Source organism: Podarcis erhardii, assembly GCF_964252035.2.
Source record: "Podarcis erhardii genome assembly, chromosome: 10".
Classification (NCBI taxonomy): domain Eukaryota; kingdom Metazoa; phylum Chordata; class Lepidosauria; order Squamata; family Lacertidae; genus Podarcis; species Podarcis erhardii.
The window spans coordinates 32,249,004-32,270,873 of record NC_138500.1 but is presented as its reverse complement, the minus strand read 5'-3'; the positions used below and the strand labels follow the sequence as shown (position 1 = coordinate 32,270,873).

General features: G+C 41.5%; 1 protein-coding gene and 1 long non-coding RNA gene across 2 annotated transcripts in view; one reads left to right on the top strand and one right to left on the bottom strand.

The window, feature by feature from the left end:
• Positions 1-5,781: 5,781 nt before the first annotated feature.
• Positions 5,782-21,870, bottom strand: part of ACO2 (aconitase 2) — a 28,916-nt gene continuing 12,827 nt past the window's right edge. Inside the window, exons 8-18 of the mRNA XM_081877602.1 lie at positions 21,674-21,765; positions 21,108-21,213; positions 20,401-20,558; positions 20,215-20,288; positions 19,816-19,927; positions 19,247-19,369; positions 18,625-18,780; positions 17,002-17,193; positions 15,321-15,453; positions 7,672-7,793; positions 5,782-6,261 (exon numbers count right to left, since the gene is read on the bottom strand). Coding sequence (XP_081733728.1) covers positions 6,124-6,261; positions 7,672-7,793; positions 15,321-15,453; positions 17,002-17,193; positions 18,625-18,780; positions 19,247-19,369; positions 19,816-19,927; positions 20,215-20,288; positions 20,401-20,558; positions 21,108-21,213; positions 21,674-21,765 — 1,406 coding nt within the window. The 3' untranslated portion in view covers positions 5,782-6,123. The remainder of the gene's footprint in view (positions 6,262-7,671; positions 7,794-15,320; positions 15,454-17,001; positions 17,194-18,624; positions 18,781-19,246; positions 19,370-19,815; positions 19,928-20,214; positions 20,289-20,400; positions 20,559-21,107; positions 21,214-21,673; positions 21,766-21,870) is intronic.
• Positions 15,383-16,321, top strand: LOC309350669. The gene is made up of 2 exons (XR_014160490.1): positions 15,383-15,498; positions 15,727-16,321. It is a non-coding gene; the product is annotated as an uncharacterized lncRNA (long non-coding RNA).

Below are 21,870 nucleotides of genomic sequence, written 5' to 3'. Positions count from 1 at the left end.
TCAACAGGGAAAGCTTATTTAGAATTTGTTAAGTAAAAAATGGGCAGTAGAGGGACAGGCAGGGGAGATCAAACAGGGCAACAAAAGTACCCATTTGAAGCAAGGCGAGGAAGGAAGGAAGGGTAAAGTGCAAGTGAATGTCTCTTGCAAGAAAATAATAAAGGGAGTGGCTAAATTGATGGGGGAAGAAGGGAACCTGAAAGAAAAGAAAGGGGTCTTGAATCTCCTGAGGGAAATAACAGGGAGAACAAGGAGGTCAGGACCTGGAAAAGGGGCTCCTGAGGAGAATAATGGGCTACAATAAAGGGGGTATTGGGGGGTGATGACTGGGGAGGGACTGAAAAAGAGAATGAGAATTGGTGAGGAAGTTCTGAGGGAAATGTGAGGGAGGGATGACATGCCAAATGGAGTTTGGGGAAAGGATATCCTGAGGGGGATATTTAACCTGGACAAGGTGGAGGTGGAGGGGAAGAGAGGCAGGAGATGCCCTGAAGAGAATGATTAAAGGACAGCGGAAATAATGAGGATGGGTGAAAGGGGAGAATGAAGGACCATGGACATGAGCAAGGGGCTATTATGTTTTGGAAGAGGGGTTTTGAAGGGAACAAGAAAGTATCAGTGGAAATATTCCTGAGAAATATGCAGAGGTGGGTATGATTGCGAATTCCTTTGGAGGCCCCCTAGGAAGCTAAAAAGCATGAGTATGTGTGTTTTGCTCTTGAAAGGTTTCCTTCCATAAACAGTATATATAACGTTAATTACAAAATGCAGTACATCAATTATACAGCATGGGGGTATTATCTTATGTCAATTCTATGTTCAGTCAGAATACACAATTAACTTTTTGGGGGTAATGTTCTTTATTGTTTTTTCAGACAGAGGAACTGGTATGTTCATGGTGGCTGATTTTAAATCTCATTTTATCTTCTTTTGGAATGCAAAAATGCATTTTTTTCCCCAACCAAGTAATCTCTCCTCCATTTTTTTCAAGCTAGACCCTTCAGATAATACCAAGTTTGGGGAAGATTCCTTCCTGGTGCCACTTGAGATGCATTCTGTTTTCTTCATGTAGAACCTGAGAAGCATTTTGTGAGAAGAGGAACATGGAGTATGAAAGTAAGCAGCCATTTTATCCAGTATTGCAGGCACCATTTCTACCATAGCATGTAAAGTAGATGGAGGCACTTCTGACACACTGGATTAGCAGTCTGGAAAAGCAACAATCTGGTTCTTTAGTCTTGGAAATGCCAATAAAGAAAGCTGTGACAGGAAGAGGGATTCGGCCCTTCTTCATAATGCTGTCAATCTCCCTTTGGTCTGGTCTGGAACTGTGTTGTACAAACAGGCAGCCGCATGAAAGTGCTATTGGCACAAGTCCTGACAAAATGAATGGGCCTTGTGCTGTCCAAATGGTCTCCAGATTGCAGTTTGCAAGAAGGCTGGAATGGTTACAGAGCAACAGGAATAAATTCAGCTGCCCTTCATTAATCCTTTACTATGTTCCTGAGAAAGAAAATGGCTGCTATTATTCTCAGTTTGGTGAGGTGGGTGGGCTATATTCTGCTATTGCAAAACAGGCCAAGTCCCATTGAAATATACTGGAAGGGCACAGTCACACATCTAAATAAGACTGGAAAACTTCAGAAATCCAGACTCTCCATGAGCGCTAGATATAATGGAGGAATTTATATAACCATGACTGCTTCCTGTATTAGGCAGCAATCGTTCCAATCTTCCTGTCAAAAAACCCTTATCTATCCCTCTTTGGGTGCTGCATTTATGTACAGAAAGCCTAGAATATGTAGCCATGCTGTTTCCTGCTCTCCAGTGGCCAATCCAGGAAATGGTGTCACCCCTTTTCACTGCAAATATATACAAGACTGGAATGAAGTACAATATGAGCCTCTTGCACCAGCTATATGGGCAAGATTGCTACTGCAACATTAGAAGGCTACAATTCTGCTGACTTGAAGTGAGAACAGCAACATTAGTGACTTTATAGCACCTGAGTGTACATTTGGCGCTTCTGCACATGCAGCATGAATAAAGGCAGTGCAAGGTCACAAATAATTCTGAAGGCACCTGGAAGTGCTACTCAGAGACTGAAGATCAGTTCTGAACAAAACAATCTGGTGCAAAATTCAGCAGACAGGATGCTCACCAGAACAAGATAGTTTGAGCATATAACACCAATATGCTCCTGACTGTATTGACTGCCAATTTATTTCTGGGCCCAATTCAAAGTGCTGGTTTTGACCTATAAAGCATTCAACAGCTCAGGACTGCAATGCCTCAAGGACCACCTCTCTCCATATGAGCAAACCCAGACCCTGTGATCATTATCTGAGACCATTCTTTGTGTGCCCCCTCCATGGGAGGTTCAAACTCAGAGGATAGAAACACAAGAATGGGTATTTTCTGTGATGGCTCTCCATTTGTAGAATGCTGTCCTTTCCATATCTTTAGGTGCCAGGCAAAAACATTCCTCTTCTCCTAGGCCTTTGGCTAATTAAACGAACGATGGCCTTTTAAACTGGGGGTGGGATTTACTGTTTTGTTATTATGTTATGAATTTTTGTGTTTTTATAGTATTAACTGCCCTGTGATCCTCGAACAAAAAGCTCTTTAATCTGAGAAGGCTGAAAGCAAAGAGTAAGGTTACCAAAACTTCCGTCATAGAGCTTCAGTATGCTGATGACAACATAATGTGTGCACACTCAGAAGGTGACCTTCAAACTATCCTAAATGTCTTCGCAGAAGCTTACGGAAAACTTGGCCTTTCGCTCAATAACCAAAAAACCAAACTGCTGCACCAACAAGCACAAAACAACCCCTCTGCAGTGCCACAAATCCAACGCAGTGGTGTAATGTTGGAAAGTGTTGATCACTTCTCCTACCTGGGCAGTTATCTTTCCACAAGGAAGGGCTGACATTGATGCCAAAATCCAGCATCGCCTGAGCTCTGTGAGTGTAGCTTTCTCCCAACTGAAGTGCAGAGTATTTGAGGACCGGGACATTCGCAGGGAAACCAAAATGCTTGTTTACAAAACTATTGTACTACCAACCTTACTGTATGCTTGTGAAACATGGACCACTTATAAATGCCATCTCCAACTCCTTGAAAGATTCCATCTATGGTGTCTCCGAAAAAAAATTACCTATCACTTAGGAAGACAGGCAAACTAATGCCAGTGTACTGGAAGAAGCAAAGATCACCAGTGTTGAAACAATGATTCTTCAACATCAACTTTGTTTGACAGGTCCTGTAGTTTAGATGCCTGATTACCATCTTCCAAAGCAACTACTCTATTTCCAACTCGAGAATGGAAAGCAAAATACCAGTGGACAACAAAAGACGTTTAAAGAGGCTCTCAAGGCAAATCTAAAAGTAGGTAACATAAGCACAGATAACTGGGAAACACTCGCCTGTGAGCACTCCAGTTGAGAACAGCCTTTACCAAAGGTGTCATGGACTTTGAAGAAGCATGAGCTCAGGGTGAAAAGGAGAAATGCTAAGAGGAAGGCACATTTGGCAAACCCTCACAGTGATCAACTCCTGCCTGGAAACCTCTATCCCCACTGTGGAAGGACATGGGGATCCAGAATTGGCCTCCACAGTCACTCACACACTCACTGTTAAGAATGTGTTCATGGAAGACAATCTTACTCAGCTACGAGTGATCGCCAAAGAAAGATCCTCAGATGAAGGGCAGAATATCAATTTAAAACTACCAATTATGTCCCAACCACATTTATCTCCAGTGGACTAGTGCAGCAACTCCACATAAATACGAGTTGCTGGGAATCACAAGGGAGAATGCCATTGCACTCACCTTACTTGTGGACTTCCCATCGGCATCTGGCTGGCCACTCTGAGAACTAGATGCTGAACTAGATGGACCTTTGACCTGATCTAGGAGGGTTCTTCTCCTGTTCCAGATGCAGAAGGGTAGCAGTGTACAGTCATACCTTGGGTTGAAGTAGCTTTGGGATAAGTATTTTCGGGTTGCGCACTGCAGCGACCCGGAAGTAACGGAGTGCGTTACTTCCTGGTTTCGCCACTCACACATGTGCAGACAATCAAAATGACGTCATGTGCAGAAGCGGCGAATTGCAACGCGCAGACGCATGGACGCAGGTTGTGTTTGCTTCTGGATGTGAACGGGGCTCCGAACGGATCCCATTCACATCCAGAGGTACCACTGTATCTGACTGACAAGTAAGTGGAAGGAACCTTGCTGTAGAGGTGGGGAACCTGTGCCCCCCCCTGGTTGCTAGACTGCCATTTCCATCAGTCCCAGCCATCATTGCTCATTGTCAGAAATGATGGGAAATGCAGCCCTGTAAATATCTGGAGGGGTCATAATCCTCCATCCATGAAGCAAGGAACAGGTTCATTTTAGTTAAGCAGGGAAACCCATTCTTAGAAGTGCACAGTGAGTATCGACTCATTCATCCTCACCATTTTGTTTTTAATATGGCAGTGAATAATTTGTATTTAAGTGCTGCAGTAGGGGGGGAAATCCCTACTCCATTAGTTGGGCACATTATCACAGGCCTCTGAGAACTCAGGAAAAGAATAATATAGTAGTTAGGCAGCTTCCCAGTGTGTGTTATATTTTGAGCACTTAGTCTTTGTGGTTTTGCAACAACTGAATGTGAGATTGATCAAAAGCATGGAGCATATAAGTCCTGCATATCAGAAAGCCATAATAGCATTCTAACTAGTATTCCCAGATCATAGGAGAGTATAGAGAAATGTGAGGAAGTCACTCAAGAAATGTGCACTGCATCAATTAAAATTCAGTTATCTATGTACACCCTGGAACTATTTCTATTTGGCTACAGAAGGAGCAAGGTTGTGGCAGCTATTGTGAAAGCTGGCCGATTTTAATGTAGCTGCCACAGAGCAATTCTGAATATGACAACTACATGGGTCACTCCAGAATAGTCTTTGGATCTGTTAGAGCAGGCTTCAACTCGGCCCTCCAGATGTTTCTGGCCTACAACTCCCATGATCCCTAGCTAGCATGACCAGTGGTCAGGGATGATGGGAATTGTAGTCTCAAAACATCTGGAGGGGGCCGAGTTGGAGGAAGCCTGAGTTTTTGCTGTTGTACATGAATAAGCTTTTGATGGCTTAAACACAGGTCATGGGGGACCTCAGAGATGATTTACACAGTACTGGTCTTATAATCTTGTCATTTTCTGTGCAGTAATTCAAAATTGCATTACATTTTAAAACATTGAACTGCAGTTGAAGGAAGAATTGGGAATATGTTAGATTTCTAACCTAGGGGGATTCATTCCCCTTTTTGAATAGTTGTAGCCAGGGGAAAACTCCAATAGCAGGTTCATCTAGTGTGCTATATTATGTTGGAATTTTATTGTACAATTGTTTATTCCTTTTAAAACCAGATATTGAAGAAAGTATCAAAATAAGAAAGCATGAAAAAGAGCAGAGAGATATGTAGAACAAGGATAGGTATGGAAATTCCTGCCAAATGGGAGTAAAATCCCCTGGAATTGGGAAATCTTAATACTGTATTAGTTCAATATTGCAACAGGTGCTGCGCCCTATATCAAGATATTTACTGAAACCTTTAAGACAAACAAAATTCTAACTAAAATGAAGATTCCACAAAAGCTACTTGATTCTACAGAGGCCACATTCTAGGATTTATAGTATGCTTCCTGATGGGCTCCTCAACCACATATAACAGCCTATATCCACTACGAAGCTGAGCAGAGTGCTAGTAGGAATACTAAATGAAGACTAGATGAGTCAGTCACAATCTTTATTTTGTTTTCCACAAGAACAATAATCTTCTAATGTTTTATCCTTTTGCCATCACTGAAATGATTGGGCAGAAAAATCATCAGGAAATATAAATACAAAGCAATATGGGACAACCGAAATGCACCAAACATAGGCAGCTATGGAAGCCAGAACTTGATAATGCAAAAATGAGTACTCTCATTAATGTCAGCAAGTGAGTACTGTAATAAAGGGGAAGCTAAGTTAACATTTGATCACAGACATTAATTGTCAAGAATCGTAGTGGAATTGCACTTTTATAGAGACAGTCATCAGGTCCACTGGATGTGTGTACTTGTCTAGGTTCAGTGCTTCTGTAGCTCTTTCATTCTGTTGAGTGCGCTACCAGCTTTGAACCACTCAATCTGAGTCTCGTTGAAGGTGTGGTTCAGAACAATTGTTTCTTGGCTCCCGTTAGGATGCTTAATGATGCATTTCAGGGGCTATGAAGGAAAGGAGAGTGATTAGAAGTCTAGAAGCATCTCAGTTTGTTCCGTCTAGAAGCATCTCAGTTTGTTCCGTCAGACTGCTAAAGGCATCATTTATCAGTTACTCTGGTCAAAAAATGCATTTGATTTTTCTTCCTGTTTTTTTGCAAGCCGAATTGAGTCTAAGAGGTGAGATACCCATATCTTTTGTTTTAAAGGACTATCCATTTAGGTAACGTAATTCACAACTCAGGTCTACATAAAACATGACTTGCCTACTTATCTGTACAGTATTGCAGATCATGTATCCAGTTAACGTTAGCTAGACATTATGGGTAAAGATCAGAACTCAAATTCAAGAATTCTATGCAAAAGACCCAAAAATCTGTCCCAAAATAAATTATGCATTTTCCATATAATTTTAAAGCATTTATGAACCGCTGGATATTTCAAAATTTCTAAGTGGTATACAAAACTACAATAGTAAAACAGTGTCAATAAAACAAAAGGCAAACCAGCAAACATAGCATTATAAATACAGAATTCGGCAATATAAGGGTCCAGTCTTATGGGTCAGGGAAAGTCTGGGCAAAAAGGTCTGCCTTTACAAGATTTTATGCTTTGATCTGCAGCAAAATACAGTGGTGCCTTGGGTTACATATGCTTCAGGTTACATACGCTTCAAGTTACAGACTCCGCCAACTCAGAAATAGTACCTCGGGTTAAGAACTTTGCTTCAGGATGAGAACAGAAATCTTGCTTCGGTGGCACAGTGGCAGTGGGAGGCCCCTTTAGCTAAAGTGGTGTTTCAGGTTAAGAACAGTTTCAGGTTAAGAATGGACCTCCGGAACGAATTAAGTACTTAACCCGAGGTACCACTGTATTTGCACCATTTTACGGGAAAAGAAGAAGCTGGAACCATAAGCACAGAAAAGCACTTGGATACTGTACAAAGTAAAAAAGTCCATCCATTCAACCTAGCCAAGATTCTAGATTTCTAATACAGTTGTACCTTGTTTTGCAGCCAGGATCCGTTCCGGAGCCCCGGCCGCTAGCTGAAAAGGACGCAGGGCAAAGTGCCGCGCCTGTGCACGCACGTGGAGCGGTTTGCGCTTCTGTGCATGCATGAGTGGCAAACCCAGAAGTAAGCTGTTCCGGTACTTCTGGGTTTGCCACGGATGTTCGCCGGAATGGACACTAGACAAGGCGGACGTTCATGAAGGTATTACTGTATATTGCTTGTTCAGGTGCTTCTGAGAAATCCAGGATATCTGAACTGCATTTTTTAAAAAAAAATTAGACCTCCTTTAGAAGTTGATCTACTCAAATGGAACAACAGCCCTGATATATACAGCTGTCTACTACAAATATGCAGCAGAAAAGCAGGGAGATGAAGGACTATTGCTGAGAAACTGTGGCCATTACCTTTCCAGGAGCAAAATCTTTCAGACCCACAATACTGAGCTTGTCCACAGGGTGGATCTTGTCGTAATCAGCTGGATCAGCAAAGGTTAGTGGCAGGAGGCCTTGCTTCTTCAGATTGGTTTCTGTTAAGAACATCGGACTTAAACAATCAGCAGAACACTTTCAAGACATATTCTAGCAGCCTGTTGCAAGAAGTAACTGAATGATTTGTCAATGTAGTCTATATTTCATCTACAGAAGCAGTAACAGATATCCTAGCAAGCAAAATTATTAAATGTGACTGAAGAAACAAAGGGAAGCAAGTCTCTATACCCCAAAGGCAAAACATTTAAGATTTTCAACTGGAACTGTTAACCCGCTTGCATGCATTACTCCAGCTTTCTAAATGTGCAGCCAATAGAAATAGTTTTGTTACTTGAACATGCCACTGAACACGTGAGCAGTTTTTCAGGGAGAAAGTATATAGAAGGAATTTAAGTCTAAAGGCCTAGGATTATAGTTTGACGAGTTTACACCAGAATTAGGAACTCCCTGAATTGGGGACCATTTCTTTACAACAAAATAATCATGGAAGGGTCCTCTTTCCCCTTAATACGTGTACACAATTATCTGCAATAAGAGTTCAACAAACTAGAGAGAAGATAAAAATATTAACTTCTATATTGTTGGATTCCATACATAAGATCAGTGAACACAGACGGTACCATTAGCCATTTGGATATAAGCATTTAGAGGTCTAAATCTGTTACCAAATGCCATAAAAAGTAGATGACTCAGAGCATGATTAAAACAGAATCACACTGTTGCAGGCATCCAACATTTTGCACTTCAACTGTAATAATAAACTACAGCAAGCTGCAAAAGAGATAAAATGCTACTACTTATAATTTAACTCAATATTTCAACACAAAATTAGTAACCCCCTATTATCTGGCACTCTTTTTTTTTTATAAATATTTATTAAAGTTTTTAAATATAAATGCACAAATAATAAACAATCTTACTTCTATCACAGACATAATTTCATCACTTCTTTGGACTCCCTCGCGTCTCCCGCTCCCATTTACATCGTTAAAAGTTTTTTCCAAACAAATTATCAACTTGTTTACAATCTCATGTCCACACATTCAAATATGATCTAGCACTTCTTCCAAAAAATTTTATATTTTCTTTAGTCTCACTTATCATCAAATTTCAAATCTAATTTAGTGGTGGCCAATTTTTTATAATCTAGCATCCTTCTTAACATTCAACCAAATTACAATGTTTTTGTAGATACTTCTTGAATTTCTCCCAGTCTTCCTCCATCTTCTCTTCTCCCAGGTCACGGATTCTGCCAGTCATCTCGGCCAGTTGCATATAGTCCATCAGTTGCATCTGCCACTCTTCCAGTGTGGGTAGATCTTGAGTTTTCCAGTTTTTTGCGATGAGTATCCTTGCTGCCGTTGTTGCATACATAAAGAATGTTCGGTCCTTCTTTAACACCTTCTGGCCGACAATACCCAGAAGGAAGGCCTCTGGTTTCTTAGTGAAGGTATACTTAAATACCTTTTTCAGCTCATTATATATCATTTCCCAGAAGACCTTCACCTTAGGGCATGTCCACCAGAGGTGAAAGAATGTTCCTTCATTTTCTTTACATTTCCAACATTTATTATCAGACGAATGGTATATTTTGGCAAGTTTAACTGGGGTCATGTACCATCTATATATCATTTTCATTACATTTTCCTTCAGAGCATTACATGCGGTGAAGTTCAGCCCAGTGGTCCACAACCTTTCCCAGTCCTCAAACATAATGTTATGCCCAATGTCCTGTGCCCATTTTATCATAGCCGATTTAACCATTTCGTCTTGTGTATTCCATTTTAACAGCAAGTTATACATTCTAGATAATACCTTAGTCTTTGGTTCTAACAATTCAGTTTCTAACTTCGATTTCTCCACCTGGAACCCTAACTTTTTATCATTTTTAAAAACTTCTTTGATCTGAGCATAATGTAACCAGTCTCGCACCTTATCCTTCATTTTCTCTAAACTCTGCAATTTCCAATTGTCTCCATCTTTTTCTAATATTTCCCAATATTTTGGCCATTTGGCCTCCATATTGGGTCTTTTTAGGGCCTTAGCCTCCAGAGGTGAGAGCCACCTTGGAGTTTTATTTTCCAGTAAGTCTTTGTATTTTGTCCAGACATTAAACACTGCTTTCCTGACAATATGGTTCTTAAAGGCCTTATTGATCTTCCGGAGGCGGCGCGAAGGGTAATGGCTGCCCTTTCCTAACGGGGAAGGGAAGCTCCGCTCGAGAAGGGTCGTCCGCTACGGCGCAGCGGAGACCCAAAACGGAAAACCGCAGGCAGCAGAAGCCTGCGGTCCTGGGACCCGGCGGGCGCCTGTAGCGGCCACCGAAACGTTGAAGGAACCCCGTAAGGGGCTCCGGATCGCGGAGGAGGCTGCGGCGCTGTGGGTCGTTCCGCAATCGGCGGAGTGAAGCCGCGTAGCTGTTGCCAGTGAGCGCTGACCTTTCTTCCTGAAATTTATGCCTTGAAAACAACAACCCGTGAGTAAACATCTGACTCTATGCAATTTGGGACTTTAAAATATTGAATTTGGCTGAAAGCGGAGTGACGAAAAACAGGAAGTCCGTCTTCCGCTCCCATTGAACTTGAACGCAAAGAGCTGGAGGAGTGGAGGCAAAGAGAGATCTTTTAAACTATTTGATCTGAGCACCCATTGAACTTTATTCTAAGTGGAACAATTACCCTATGTGTTGGACTCTTATGAACTTTAATTACACGGGGATATCTTTCTCCCTTTGGAGCTACATTCTAACTAAAAATCCCAGGCGCTGGAGCTGCCTGAGAAACTGAGCTGTCAGCTTGCAGTTTGCAGTTTGCATACTTTGAATCTGAACTTTGAAACAATCTGAGAGAGTTTGAACTTGTTACTTTAAGGCATTTGGATTACCAGCTTGCACCATCAGAAACATTGTTGCTGTACTAAACCCCAACTCTGCTGAAAAATCTTTTTATTGAAGGTTCCTGGACTTAGAAATCTGACTTTATTTTAATTGAAATTGACTTCTTTCCTGAAATATTTTAAACTCCCCCTAGAGGATTTGGGACTTATAACAGTGACTTTTATTTTACTTTCCTTTTCCCGGCCCTCTGTTGACTGTTACCATCTGGGCCGTGGCTTTCTCATGGGAACAACTCAGCTTGACCTTGACTTTTAGATAACTTTGGAATGAGTGGTACAAGAAGGAGAGGAAGAACTAAACAAACAACTTTGACAACTTTAACCGCAGCCTCACAGGCACGTAGATCATCTGTGCCTACTTTGCCTTCTGAGGTGGAAGCTGTTTCTCTGCCTCGGGCAGGGGAGGGAGAAACTGAGGAATTACAACTGGAAGATATGGCCTCAGGGGCAAGCACTGCTATCTTAGAGAAAATTTTTGAAAAATTAGAATCTTTGGATAAGAAAGTAGAATCTTTGGACAAGAAAGCCGATGAGCAAACATATAAAATTGAGCAGAACATAGAATGTTTAAATAAATTATCTGGACAAGTTGCACAGAATACTCAAGCAATCGGAGAATTGAAGGAGGCTGCAGGGGAAAATCGGAAATTGGCTGAAGATACCAGCCAAAAACTTGAAAACTTAGAACAAGAGGTAAGACCACTCTGTAAACAAGTAGGTGAACATCAGACCTATTTGTCCATGCTTGAACTGCGGAACAGGGAGAGCAATTTAAGGATAAGAGCAATACCAGAAGTGGAAGAAGGCAACCTAGCTGAGTTTTTGACTAAAGAATTCTCCAAATTTTGGAGTTTAGAGGAAAAGGACTTTAAAATCGTTTCGGCTTTTAGGCTCGGAAGACTTCTAAAGAAAGAGAAGCCCAGAGACTGTTTGATAATACTGAGGTCAAAGGAGGAAAGGGATAAGATTTTGGGCCTACACTACGGAAAGTCACTGGATATTTTGGACAAAAGAATTGAGATCTACAAGGATATTCCTAAACAACTGCTAGATCTTAGATCTAACTATTTGGAGTTGACAAGACTACTAAGGAAGAATTCAATCATCTTTAGGTGGGAATTTCCTCAAGGACTATCTTTTACTTTTAGAGGGAAGAAGATCAAAATCAGAACATCAGAAGATAGAGATAAATTTCTGAACGTATACGGAGAGGACCTTCACAAAGGAATTGACCAACTTCCAGGGCCTGAAACACCAGAGGTACCTGCACCCTTGGACCCTGAAGATCCTCTGAATAAGATACCACCCCTTGAAAAATAACCAGATTTATTCAGGATGTCTCTGCAACTTATGAGTTGGAACATTAATGGCTGCAACATCCCGGAAAAAAGGAGGAAAATTTTTCATATATTAAAAAAAGAACAATTGGATATTATCTGCTTACAAGAAACACATGTGACTAGGCTCCATAGAAAGGTGTTAATAAACAAAAGACTTGGTCAAGAATTTATATCTTCGGACAGAGTAAAGAAGCGAGGAGTGGTGATATATGCAAAAGAGAGCCTGTCACCTAAATTCTTATTCAAAGACGAACATGGAAGAATATTAGGAATTGAGATACAACATCAAGGAGAAAAGATTCTGATATTAGGAATTTATGCACCAAATGATGGGAAATCGGAATTTTACAAGAAGTTGCATGAGATCATGCTGGACTATCTGGACTACAACAACATCATTATGATGGGAGATATGAATGGGGTCGTATCGACAAACATGGATAAGTCACAAAATCAAAATGTTACAAAAGACGGCAGACTGCCAAAGACCTTTTTTGAAATGGCTGACAATATGGACTGGATTGACATTTGGAGAACTAAGAACCCCCTGGGAAGAGAGGGAACATTCTTCTCTGAAGCCCAACTGACTTGGACAAGAATCGACCAAATATGGATATCTAGAGGTCTGGCACCCAAGGTCAGAAAAGTGGAAATCTGCCCAAAGACCTGCTCCGACCATAATGCGCTGAAGATGGATATGACACTTTTGCCAACCGGCTCCTTTAGATGGAAGATGAATGATAGCTTGTTTGGAGATCAGGAGATCGTTAAGAAGGCCCAAAAAACTCTGAAGGACTATTTTGAAATAAATATGAACACTACGGTGGAAAAAAGAACTATCTGGGACGCAAGCAAAGCTGTGATGAGGGGGTTCTTGATACAACAGAACACTGTAAAGAAAAGAACACAAAATGAAAGGAAAGATAAGATTTTGCAGAAAATCAAAGAATTGGAGAAGAAATTAAGATCAAATCCGAAGTCACAGCCGATTCTGAGAGAAATTAAACTATATCAAGCTCAATATTCCAAATTGATAAACCAAGAAATAGAATGGAAGATTAAATTAATGAAACAAAAAACTTTTGAATCGGCAAATAAATGTGGGAAACTGCTAGCCTGGCAGCTGAAGAAGAGACAGAAACTAAATACAGTTACAAACCTAGAAATTGAAGGAAGAAATATCCAGAACCCCATAGAAATTAGAAAGTGCTTCCAGAGATACTTTGAAAAATTATACACTCAAGGGCCGCAAGATGAGGTTGAGATTAAACAATTTTTGGAAAGAAATGGACTAACAAAGTTGTCACAAAAAAACAGATTAATCCTGAACAACAAAATAACACAGCAAGAGATTGAACAAGCTATCCAGAACATGCAATTGGGCAAATCTCCAGGGCCAGACGGCCTGACCTCCAAGTATTATAAGACATTAAAAGACTATCTGATCCAACCATTGATGGAGGTCTGTAATGAAATTATGGAAGGGAAGAAGGCGCCGGAATCGTGGAAGGAAGCTTTTATCACATTGATACCAAAATCTGAAGCTGAAAAGACACAACTTAAAAACTATCGTCCCATCTCCCTTCTGAATGTGGATTACAAAATATTTGCAGACATTTTGGCAAGTAGATTTAAAAGAGTTCTTAATGAAGTAATTCATAAAGACCAGGCAGGCTTTCTCCCAGGCAGACATATGTTTGCAAATACTAGGAACATGATTGACGTTTTGGAACTTTTGCAAACAGATATAAATACAAAAGCAGTGTTAATTTTTATAGACGCGGAGAAGGCCTTTGACAATATTTCTTGGAAATTTATGAAGGGAAATTTGAATGAAATGGGAGTGGGACGGGGGTTTGAGAATGGGATTGACGCAATATATTCAGAACAAAAGGCTAAACTAATAGTTAACAATGTGGTTACAGAAGAGTTCAAAATTGAAAAAGGAACACGACAAGGCTGCCCGATTTCCCCTTTGTTATTTATTTCGGTTCTGGAGGTGCTCTTGAACTTGATCAGAGGGGACCGGTTGGTGGAAGGGATTCAGGTCGGAGCGAAACAATACAAATTGAAAGCTTTCGCAGATGACCTAGTTTTGACTCTGCAGGAGCCAGAATCTAGTACGAAAAGAGTATTACAACTGATACAGGACTTTGGTCGGGTGGCAGGATTTAAATTAAATAAACAGAAAACTAAAGTGTTGGGAAAAAATTTGACAGATATAGAGTCGGAACGGTTTCAGAGAGAAACAGAACTAACTATGGTTAAAAAAGTAAAATACCTAGGGGTAAACATAACAGCAAAAAACCTGAGTCTATTTAAGGATAATTATGAAAAATGTTGGTCTGAAATTAAGAGAGACTTGGATAGTTGGACAAAATTGAAGCTTTCTTTGTTAGGCCGAATTGCTGCTATCAAGATGAATGTATTGCCAAAAATGTTGTTTTTGTTTCAAACATTACAGATTGTGGACAAAACGGAGTGCTTCCGGAAGTGGCAGAAAGATATATCCAGATTTGTCTGGCAGGGCAAAAAGCCCAGAATTAAGTTTAAGATATTAACAGATGCGAAAGAAAGAGGGGGCTTTGCCCTGCCAGACTTAAAGTTGTACTATGAAGCCGCAGCTTTTTGCTGGCTAAAAGACTGGCTACTTCTCGAAGACACTGACGTGTTGGACTTGGAAGGTTTTAACAATGCTTTTGGTTGGCATGCATACTTATGGTATGATAAAGTTAAGATCAATAAGGCCTATTATCTGGCACTCTTTATCCACTTTCAGTGTTCTGAATTGTGCTGGCAGTCCACCCTATGGGATTCATCCCATTCCTTTTTAGACAAAACCACAACTAGAAAACTAGCTAGATCATACATAATCCTATGGGTCTGGTTTGTCAGCAAGAAGTCCAGTACATCCTATTATCACAGTCCCTTTCTCCCCCAACCACTTTGCTATTAAATTTTGTTTAAGGCAACTATAAAGACAGATGCCACACTACATGCGCCAGGGTTTCCACAGCTGGCTGTTCACAGTGACACCAGCTCTGCTCCAGGGAATCCCTCTGAACTGTCTTGATGTAACTAAAGCACAAAAACTAAGCCGATTACTCTCCACTTTGGACATGTAAGTTTTGACTTATATGGTGAAAGGATCTTGAGTAAAACAGAGGTGATACACATTTACAGAAAACCACTAGTGCATAGATGTGGATCTAAGCATGTATGCACCCACAAGTTTCTAAGGGAGCAAATGTTTGGATTTGGACAAAAACCCAACTGTACGTATAACCTCCGTATCACTTCGGTTGGCTCTATAAAAAGTGGGGTACTCACCATGAATCCTGGCAAAGCTCTTGACAATGATGGCTCTTCCTCCAAGATGTCGTGGTTCCAGTGCTGCATGCTCCCGGCTTGAGCCTTCACCGTAGTTTTCATCCCCAACCACTACCCAGTTAATACCTTCTTTCTGTGAACAAAGCAGATGCACACACAAAAAACATTTAGTACAGTGGTACCTCGGGTTAAGTACTTAATTCGTTCCGGAGATCCACACTTAACCTGAAACTGTTCTTAACCTGAAGCACCACTTTAGCTAATGGGGCCTCCTGCTGCCGCTGTGCCGCCGCTGCACAATTTCTGTTCTTATCTTGAAGCAAAGTTCTTAACCTGAAGCACTATTTCTGGGTTAGCAGAGTCTGTAACCTGAAGCATATGTAACCTGAGGTACCACTGTAGTCAGAAAGAAAGAGACTGCTGTGGCAAAGCAGGAATGAAGGTTTATCCCAGGGCTTATCAGACACTCGAACTCAGGACAAAAGGGAGAAATGTGCTAAGAGGAAGGCACGTTTGGCAAACCCTCACCATGATCAACTCCCACCTGGAAACCTACGTCCCCACTGTGGAAGGATGTGTGGATCCAGAACTGGCCTCCACAGTCATTTACAGACTCACTGTTAAGACCGTGTTCATGAAAGACAATCTTATTCTGCTATGAATGATTGCCAGAGAATAAGAATAAGATGTCATGTAACCTTTTGAAGGAAAAGAAGACTCAAGGCCATGAACCGTAGCAGCAAGTCACATGAAGGCAGTCAGAATAGGAAACTACTGGACAGAGTTAAGTTTCTTTTGCATGTAAGAAAGAAGGGAAGAGCTAAACATGCTTCCTTAGTTCTTGTGGTTAAAACTGGGGGCACCCAAGGACTTATAACGCCCCTTTCCTACCCAGACCTTTCCCTATGTTGCATTTCTTTAGTTTGGTTAATTTATTCTACTATAGTTAATTAGTTCAATTGTAACAAACAATATTTCATTAAAGAATGCTGTTTCACTCATGTCTTGCTTGCAGGCTGCCCACACATGCGTCTAGGTGGCCACTGAGAAGAGGATGCTAAACTAGGTGGGACTCTGGTCTGGTCCAAGCAGAACTCTTCTCAGGTTCTTATTTTAATACCCCGCTTTTCAGGGTACAATGCTTCCAATAAAACGTACAAATAATTTCAGTACATTAAACACACACACAATGAGTAAAACCAACATGTGACAAGCCATATGGAGCCATCACACAGGGCAGCAAGTAGCAGATAGCCCTGTCGAGGGGCCAGTCCAGCTGCAATCTTTATTATTACTTACATTCCTATACCCTATACCCTCCCTCTTAAAGGAGACTCCTCTCCTTCCTCTCATGGGATCCTTCTTACAGGTCAGTTGATGGTAGTTTGGCCCCGGATATAAGTTCTGACCAAACCGACTGGAGTCCTTGGCTCCAGAGCATCCTCTAGTGTCTAGAAGTGGAACAGCAGCCTTTTTTTGCAGGACATCGTGCCTGAAGCACAGTAGCTACAGTATACGGTGGCTTTTATACAATTGCAGGACAGTCGAGAGGAGATTTTATTCCTGCTTTATGGTGTTTAAAGTGCAGAAATGAGTTTTGAGAAGGAAGCAATGCTAGTTGTGAGAATGTGGCTAGGAACTATTCACCTTCATACCCCTGTGGTGCTTAGAGAAGTCTCACCTTGTAGTAACGGGCTGTGTCAGGAACAGGTCCAAACTCCTGGGTTAATGCGTTCCTCACTGTGTTGGCCTTATCGTTCTCAATATTTATGGCTCCAATCAGCAGGTTGTTTGAAATATTGTCCAGATGGCCACGGAATTTGAGCCAGGGGCCTGCTGCTGAAACGTGGTCAGTGGTGCATTTACCTTTCACCTGGAATACAAGTTAAGGGAAACTCGGTATATAGAATGAGAATTTTGACAACATGAGGTATGTTTCAGTTTCAGGGGCTTATTGTGTATTGTATTATTTATATATTTTAAAACTGCACTTTCATATAAAATATTGCAAGGTGGTATGCAACTTAAGAACAGAACGCGACAATAAACACATCAGTACAAGCAGCTTGGCAAAGAATCTCACATTTGAAAGGCGTGCCTGAATAATAGCTTTCAGAAGATGCCTGAAAGCAAGGCTGACTCTTACTGAACCTCTACTGCTAGGGGTTTCCACAGGACAGGGTGTGCTGCACTATAGGTTTGGTCCCCAGCAGAGGCTCGCTGAACTTCAGGGGTATGTGGGACCGCCAGATTGCCCAATTGGAAGCCCTTGGGCACCATCAGAAACCAGATGGTCCTTTAAGGTATTTGAAGGCAAAGTTGTTTAGGGCTTTGTGGGTTAACACAAGAACCTTGAACCTGGCCTGGCTGCAAATTGGTAACCAGTGCAGCTATCTCATCATCAAGTGACATGTTGCCAAGCAGCCTGCTCCTGTCAGCAGTCTGGCTGCTGCCTTCTGTGCTAGTATCCAACTACGTTCTAATTGGAACAGACTCATTGAAATTAAGGTACCTAATTCATGGTCATTATTTTCAAGGGTTCAACTCTGAGTAGAACTAACACTGGATACAACCCTATACAATCAAAAGGAGATATGCTTTTTTATTCTGATTTGTTTTAAGTTATATAGAGGACCACCGCAAGCTTTGGGGTTTCCAGTTCCCCAATTTAGTATTCTTAGCATCCTTTGATTGTCATGCCAATGTGGAGATTCCATATGTTTAATCCCGTCCATACCCAACTTACTAAACTTTTGCCTAGATCTTCCATTAAAAGCTACTGAATTGGCAAACGGTTAAACCTCATAATCACAAGAGATTAGCTGAAAATTATCAGTGGAACTAATCCTTGTATACTGTGGTTAGGAGTCGTAGCGCTTGTGATATAAAGTTCAAGGACCCACCTTATAAATTACGGGCTGTGAGTTGTCAAGAACATTTGGATATGTAACACAATTACATTTCAAAAAAATCTTCCAATAAAAGCTCTACTGTTTAAATCTACCCTGAAGACTGATTCCACTGGTGGGAAATTTAGGCATCACACATTGTTGGCATCTGTCTGTCCCGAGAGACAAAGGTGTATGCCTCCTGGGGTGAAGCCAAACTGCTGCGATAGCAGCACCGAAGTGACCTCCCGGGGTGCAAGCCTGGGCAGTGTGTATGGAGCTCTCCAGCAGAAGAATACCTCAGAACATCCCTGAAGTGTGTGACACTAGACCCTTGGAAGCAGGCATTCCCAATTCCAGCTGTGAGTGGACAATTAATAGTTCCCATCCCTACCCAGGCTCCCTCCCCTCCTTACTTTTATGAGAATTAACATGTCTTCAAGGTCCTTGCCATTCCACTTGTCAAAGGGCTCAAGGAGCTGCAAGCGCTGACTAGTGGGGCTCACATCCACATGCTGGCTGCTGCCATCCTTGGGGGGGTGCTGATAGGTGTCCTGCCCTGGATCAAATTCCTGAAGGAAATTATTATTAAAAGCAAAGGGATGTAAAGAGGAAGCCAACCTTATCCAGAAGAGAAAAAAAACCCAAATTCATAGTATTCATGCAAGGCCACATGTTTTGTATTTCAGGATCACAAAGAAAGGGTATCTCAAGGAATTCCCCCATCAGTCATCTCTCTGCTCGGCCATCTTCAGGTGTTCCTTGAATCATGTGATCTTCCCTAGTTTCAACTCTTTTCTGCCATCGCTGTTGACTGCCTGCTCCCACCTCCCACATCTATCTCACTCAGATAAGACAACGGTCTCTGTCCAGTGGGATTACTACTCATGTTCTGCACACCACCTTAAGAGCATTTTCATATTTAAACAGCTATACTGAGGCAAAAACATTGTTTCCAATGCATCATCCTTTAATAATATTCCTACCAAGTGGTGATGTAAGATGGGAAGCAAGTTTGAGAAGAAGTGGGAAGATTACCAGTCTGGGCAGCTCGTCAGCATCAGGTGGCTCAAGTTTGAACTTCTTTCCATCAGAACCTGTCAGGAAGTCTACCTCCGGGTTAAATTTCAGAGTGCCGGCAAGTGATAGGGCTGTTACAATCTGAAAAAAGTATCTATGTTATGGGTGAGAGAGAAACCCATTTCCTAAATTTCAATCTATTCTGTCACTCTAAAAATTCCAATCTATTTTTTTTTTACCATAATTCAAACGCCTCAGAAGGAAATACTTGTGAGGGAAAGCCTACTATTAGCATGAAATGTGAGGGTACAAGGAAGACTTATCTGCTCAAGATTGAAACCAACCCTGACTGCATAATCTCCTCACCTTAATTTCAAGTGAACAACTATTTGTAGTCTCATTTCAAAAAGACTTGTGGGCCACTAGGTTTTAAAGCACAAGGAAGCTATCCACAATTCTTATATTTCCCCCACTTGAGCTCTGGAGCTTTCAAAAGCCCACTTATCCTTTTCCCAAAGGAAATGCAACAGGTCCAGTTTCTGATGCCCACCTCTCCCCTTGTAGAATAAACCTGATGTATACTATACCTCTGGTGAAGTTACAAAAGCATGTGTTTCTGGGTTGGCATCATTGCGACCAGTGAAATTTCTGTTGTAGGAGGTAACAATTGTATTCTTTTCTCCCTTTTTCGTATCCTTTCTGCAAAGTCAAGCAAAAGAGAAAGGCTTGTCAAGATCTACAGAAAATGTGAGACCTGAAGCTAGCTGTTCACTGCCCACGTGCAAAGCTTTGCATTGCTCTGCACCAGCGTTCCCAAAGCTGTGCTGAAAAAACATTTAAAACATCTTCTTCCCGCTAACCAGTTCATTTGAGATCTGGGAGAACGATCTCTGCTTGCAAGTTTTTGCTTTATCTGCATTCATTTCATTTCCAGTGTAAAAGGATTTGTTTCTTATGGGAAATCAGTTTAATGCATTCCCTCTTACCGGTCCCACTGGCCTATGCACGGCCCGCAAGCATTGGCAAGAACCACTCCACCAACGTCACGCAGGATTTTCGACTGAAGAAGGTAAAGAACAGAATTAGCCAATAGAAAACTACATGGCGGTCTTCATCTTAACTCTTTCAGGAGGCATACACTGGCCACGATGCGCCATCGCAAGAGTACTCACATAGCCATCCCTCTCAATGGTGGCCCGGATCTGCTCTGATCCAGGTGTGATGGTGAACTGAGACTTGCACTTCACCCCGTGAGCAAGCGCTTGCTTTGCCACAGCGGCAGAGCGCCCCATGTCCTCGTAGCTGGAGTTGGTGCAGCTACCAATCAGACCTGTGCACATGAGATGGAAAAGTCAGTAACAGACTTCCAAATGTTTAACCTCACCCACAAGTCCTGTTAAAAAAAAGAAAGAAATTAAAGAAACATGTAACATATCAGCACTTATTTTGCCAGAGATTTCCAAGCTAGGCTCTCTGCTTAACCTCTAATATCTTAGAGCAACACTTAAAGAGAAAAACAGCCGGCTTCCCCTTGGAATTAAATTTGAGAGAGAAATAGCTCAAGCATGTTCCTTAAAGGAAGAAAGGATAAAGACTCCTAGTGGGATACTGAATGTTCATATTTACAGAACAGGTTTGTCACAAGAGGGTTCTGCATATTCTAGACCACAGCCAATGAGGACCTTCAAGCTCTGTTATAGTCCCAACATGCAAGACTGGAGCTACCTGTATACTTGAAAGACAGAGAAATCCTTCCAGGAACTGGCTTGATAGTTATGAAGAGCACGCTTAGAGGCAGCTGAAGTAACGTTACCTCAGTTTTCAAGGTGGAGAGAAAAGCTACCTGGAGAATCATCAGCAAGGGAAAAGTGCTACTCACCAACTCTGATATCTACTGGCCAGCCCTTCTTTTCTGCAACAGCACCAACTTCTTCTACAGTGTGTGCCAGATCTGGAGTGAAGGGCCCATTGATAAGGGGCTTCAGCTTGAGGAAGTGGGGGAAAATGTCACAAGTAGTTGAGAAAGTTCTGAATAATGACCACTACATTGCAAGAACACAATTTTTATACACAATGGCAAGACAGGAAATTTTCACGAACAAGAAGCACTTTAAAATGTTTGTTCTTAAATAGGCACTTTTAGTTGAGAAGAGAAATCTAAATCTAGGAAGAATGGACCATGAAGAGCAGAATTAATGAAAAAATTAAGTCTAGGCTAGATTTTAGGAGTGAAAAGGTCAGCAAGATATGCAGTTTCCTTATTTCAAGTTGCTACAATAACTTGTCTTCTTTCCAAGTCAATATTCCCTACTGATATATAGTCTAAACTTTAGAAAGGAATTATGTCAAATCTCTCGATCAATGTCATTTGAATATATAATCTAAAATGCCCTTGTTAGGTCTCCTACATGAACTGTTTCTTTAAAAATAGCAAGTGTATCCTACCTCGTTGAGGTTAATTTCAATCAACTGGTCATAAGGACATCCAGGATCCGGCTTCAAGTGCTCTTGGAATTCATCTGCCAAACTAGCAATCGCTGAAATCAGAGAGGGAGAAAGCTGAACGCAGAGGTCAAGTGGAGATAAACCAAAAGGCAGTCAGCAGTAAAGAACAAGTCCCTAGACTGGGCTCTCCAGGACTG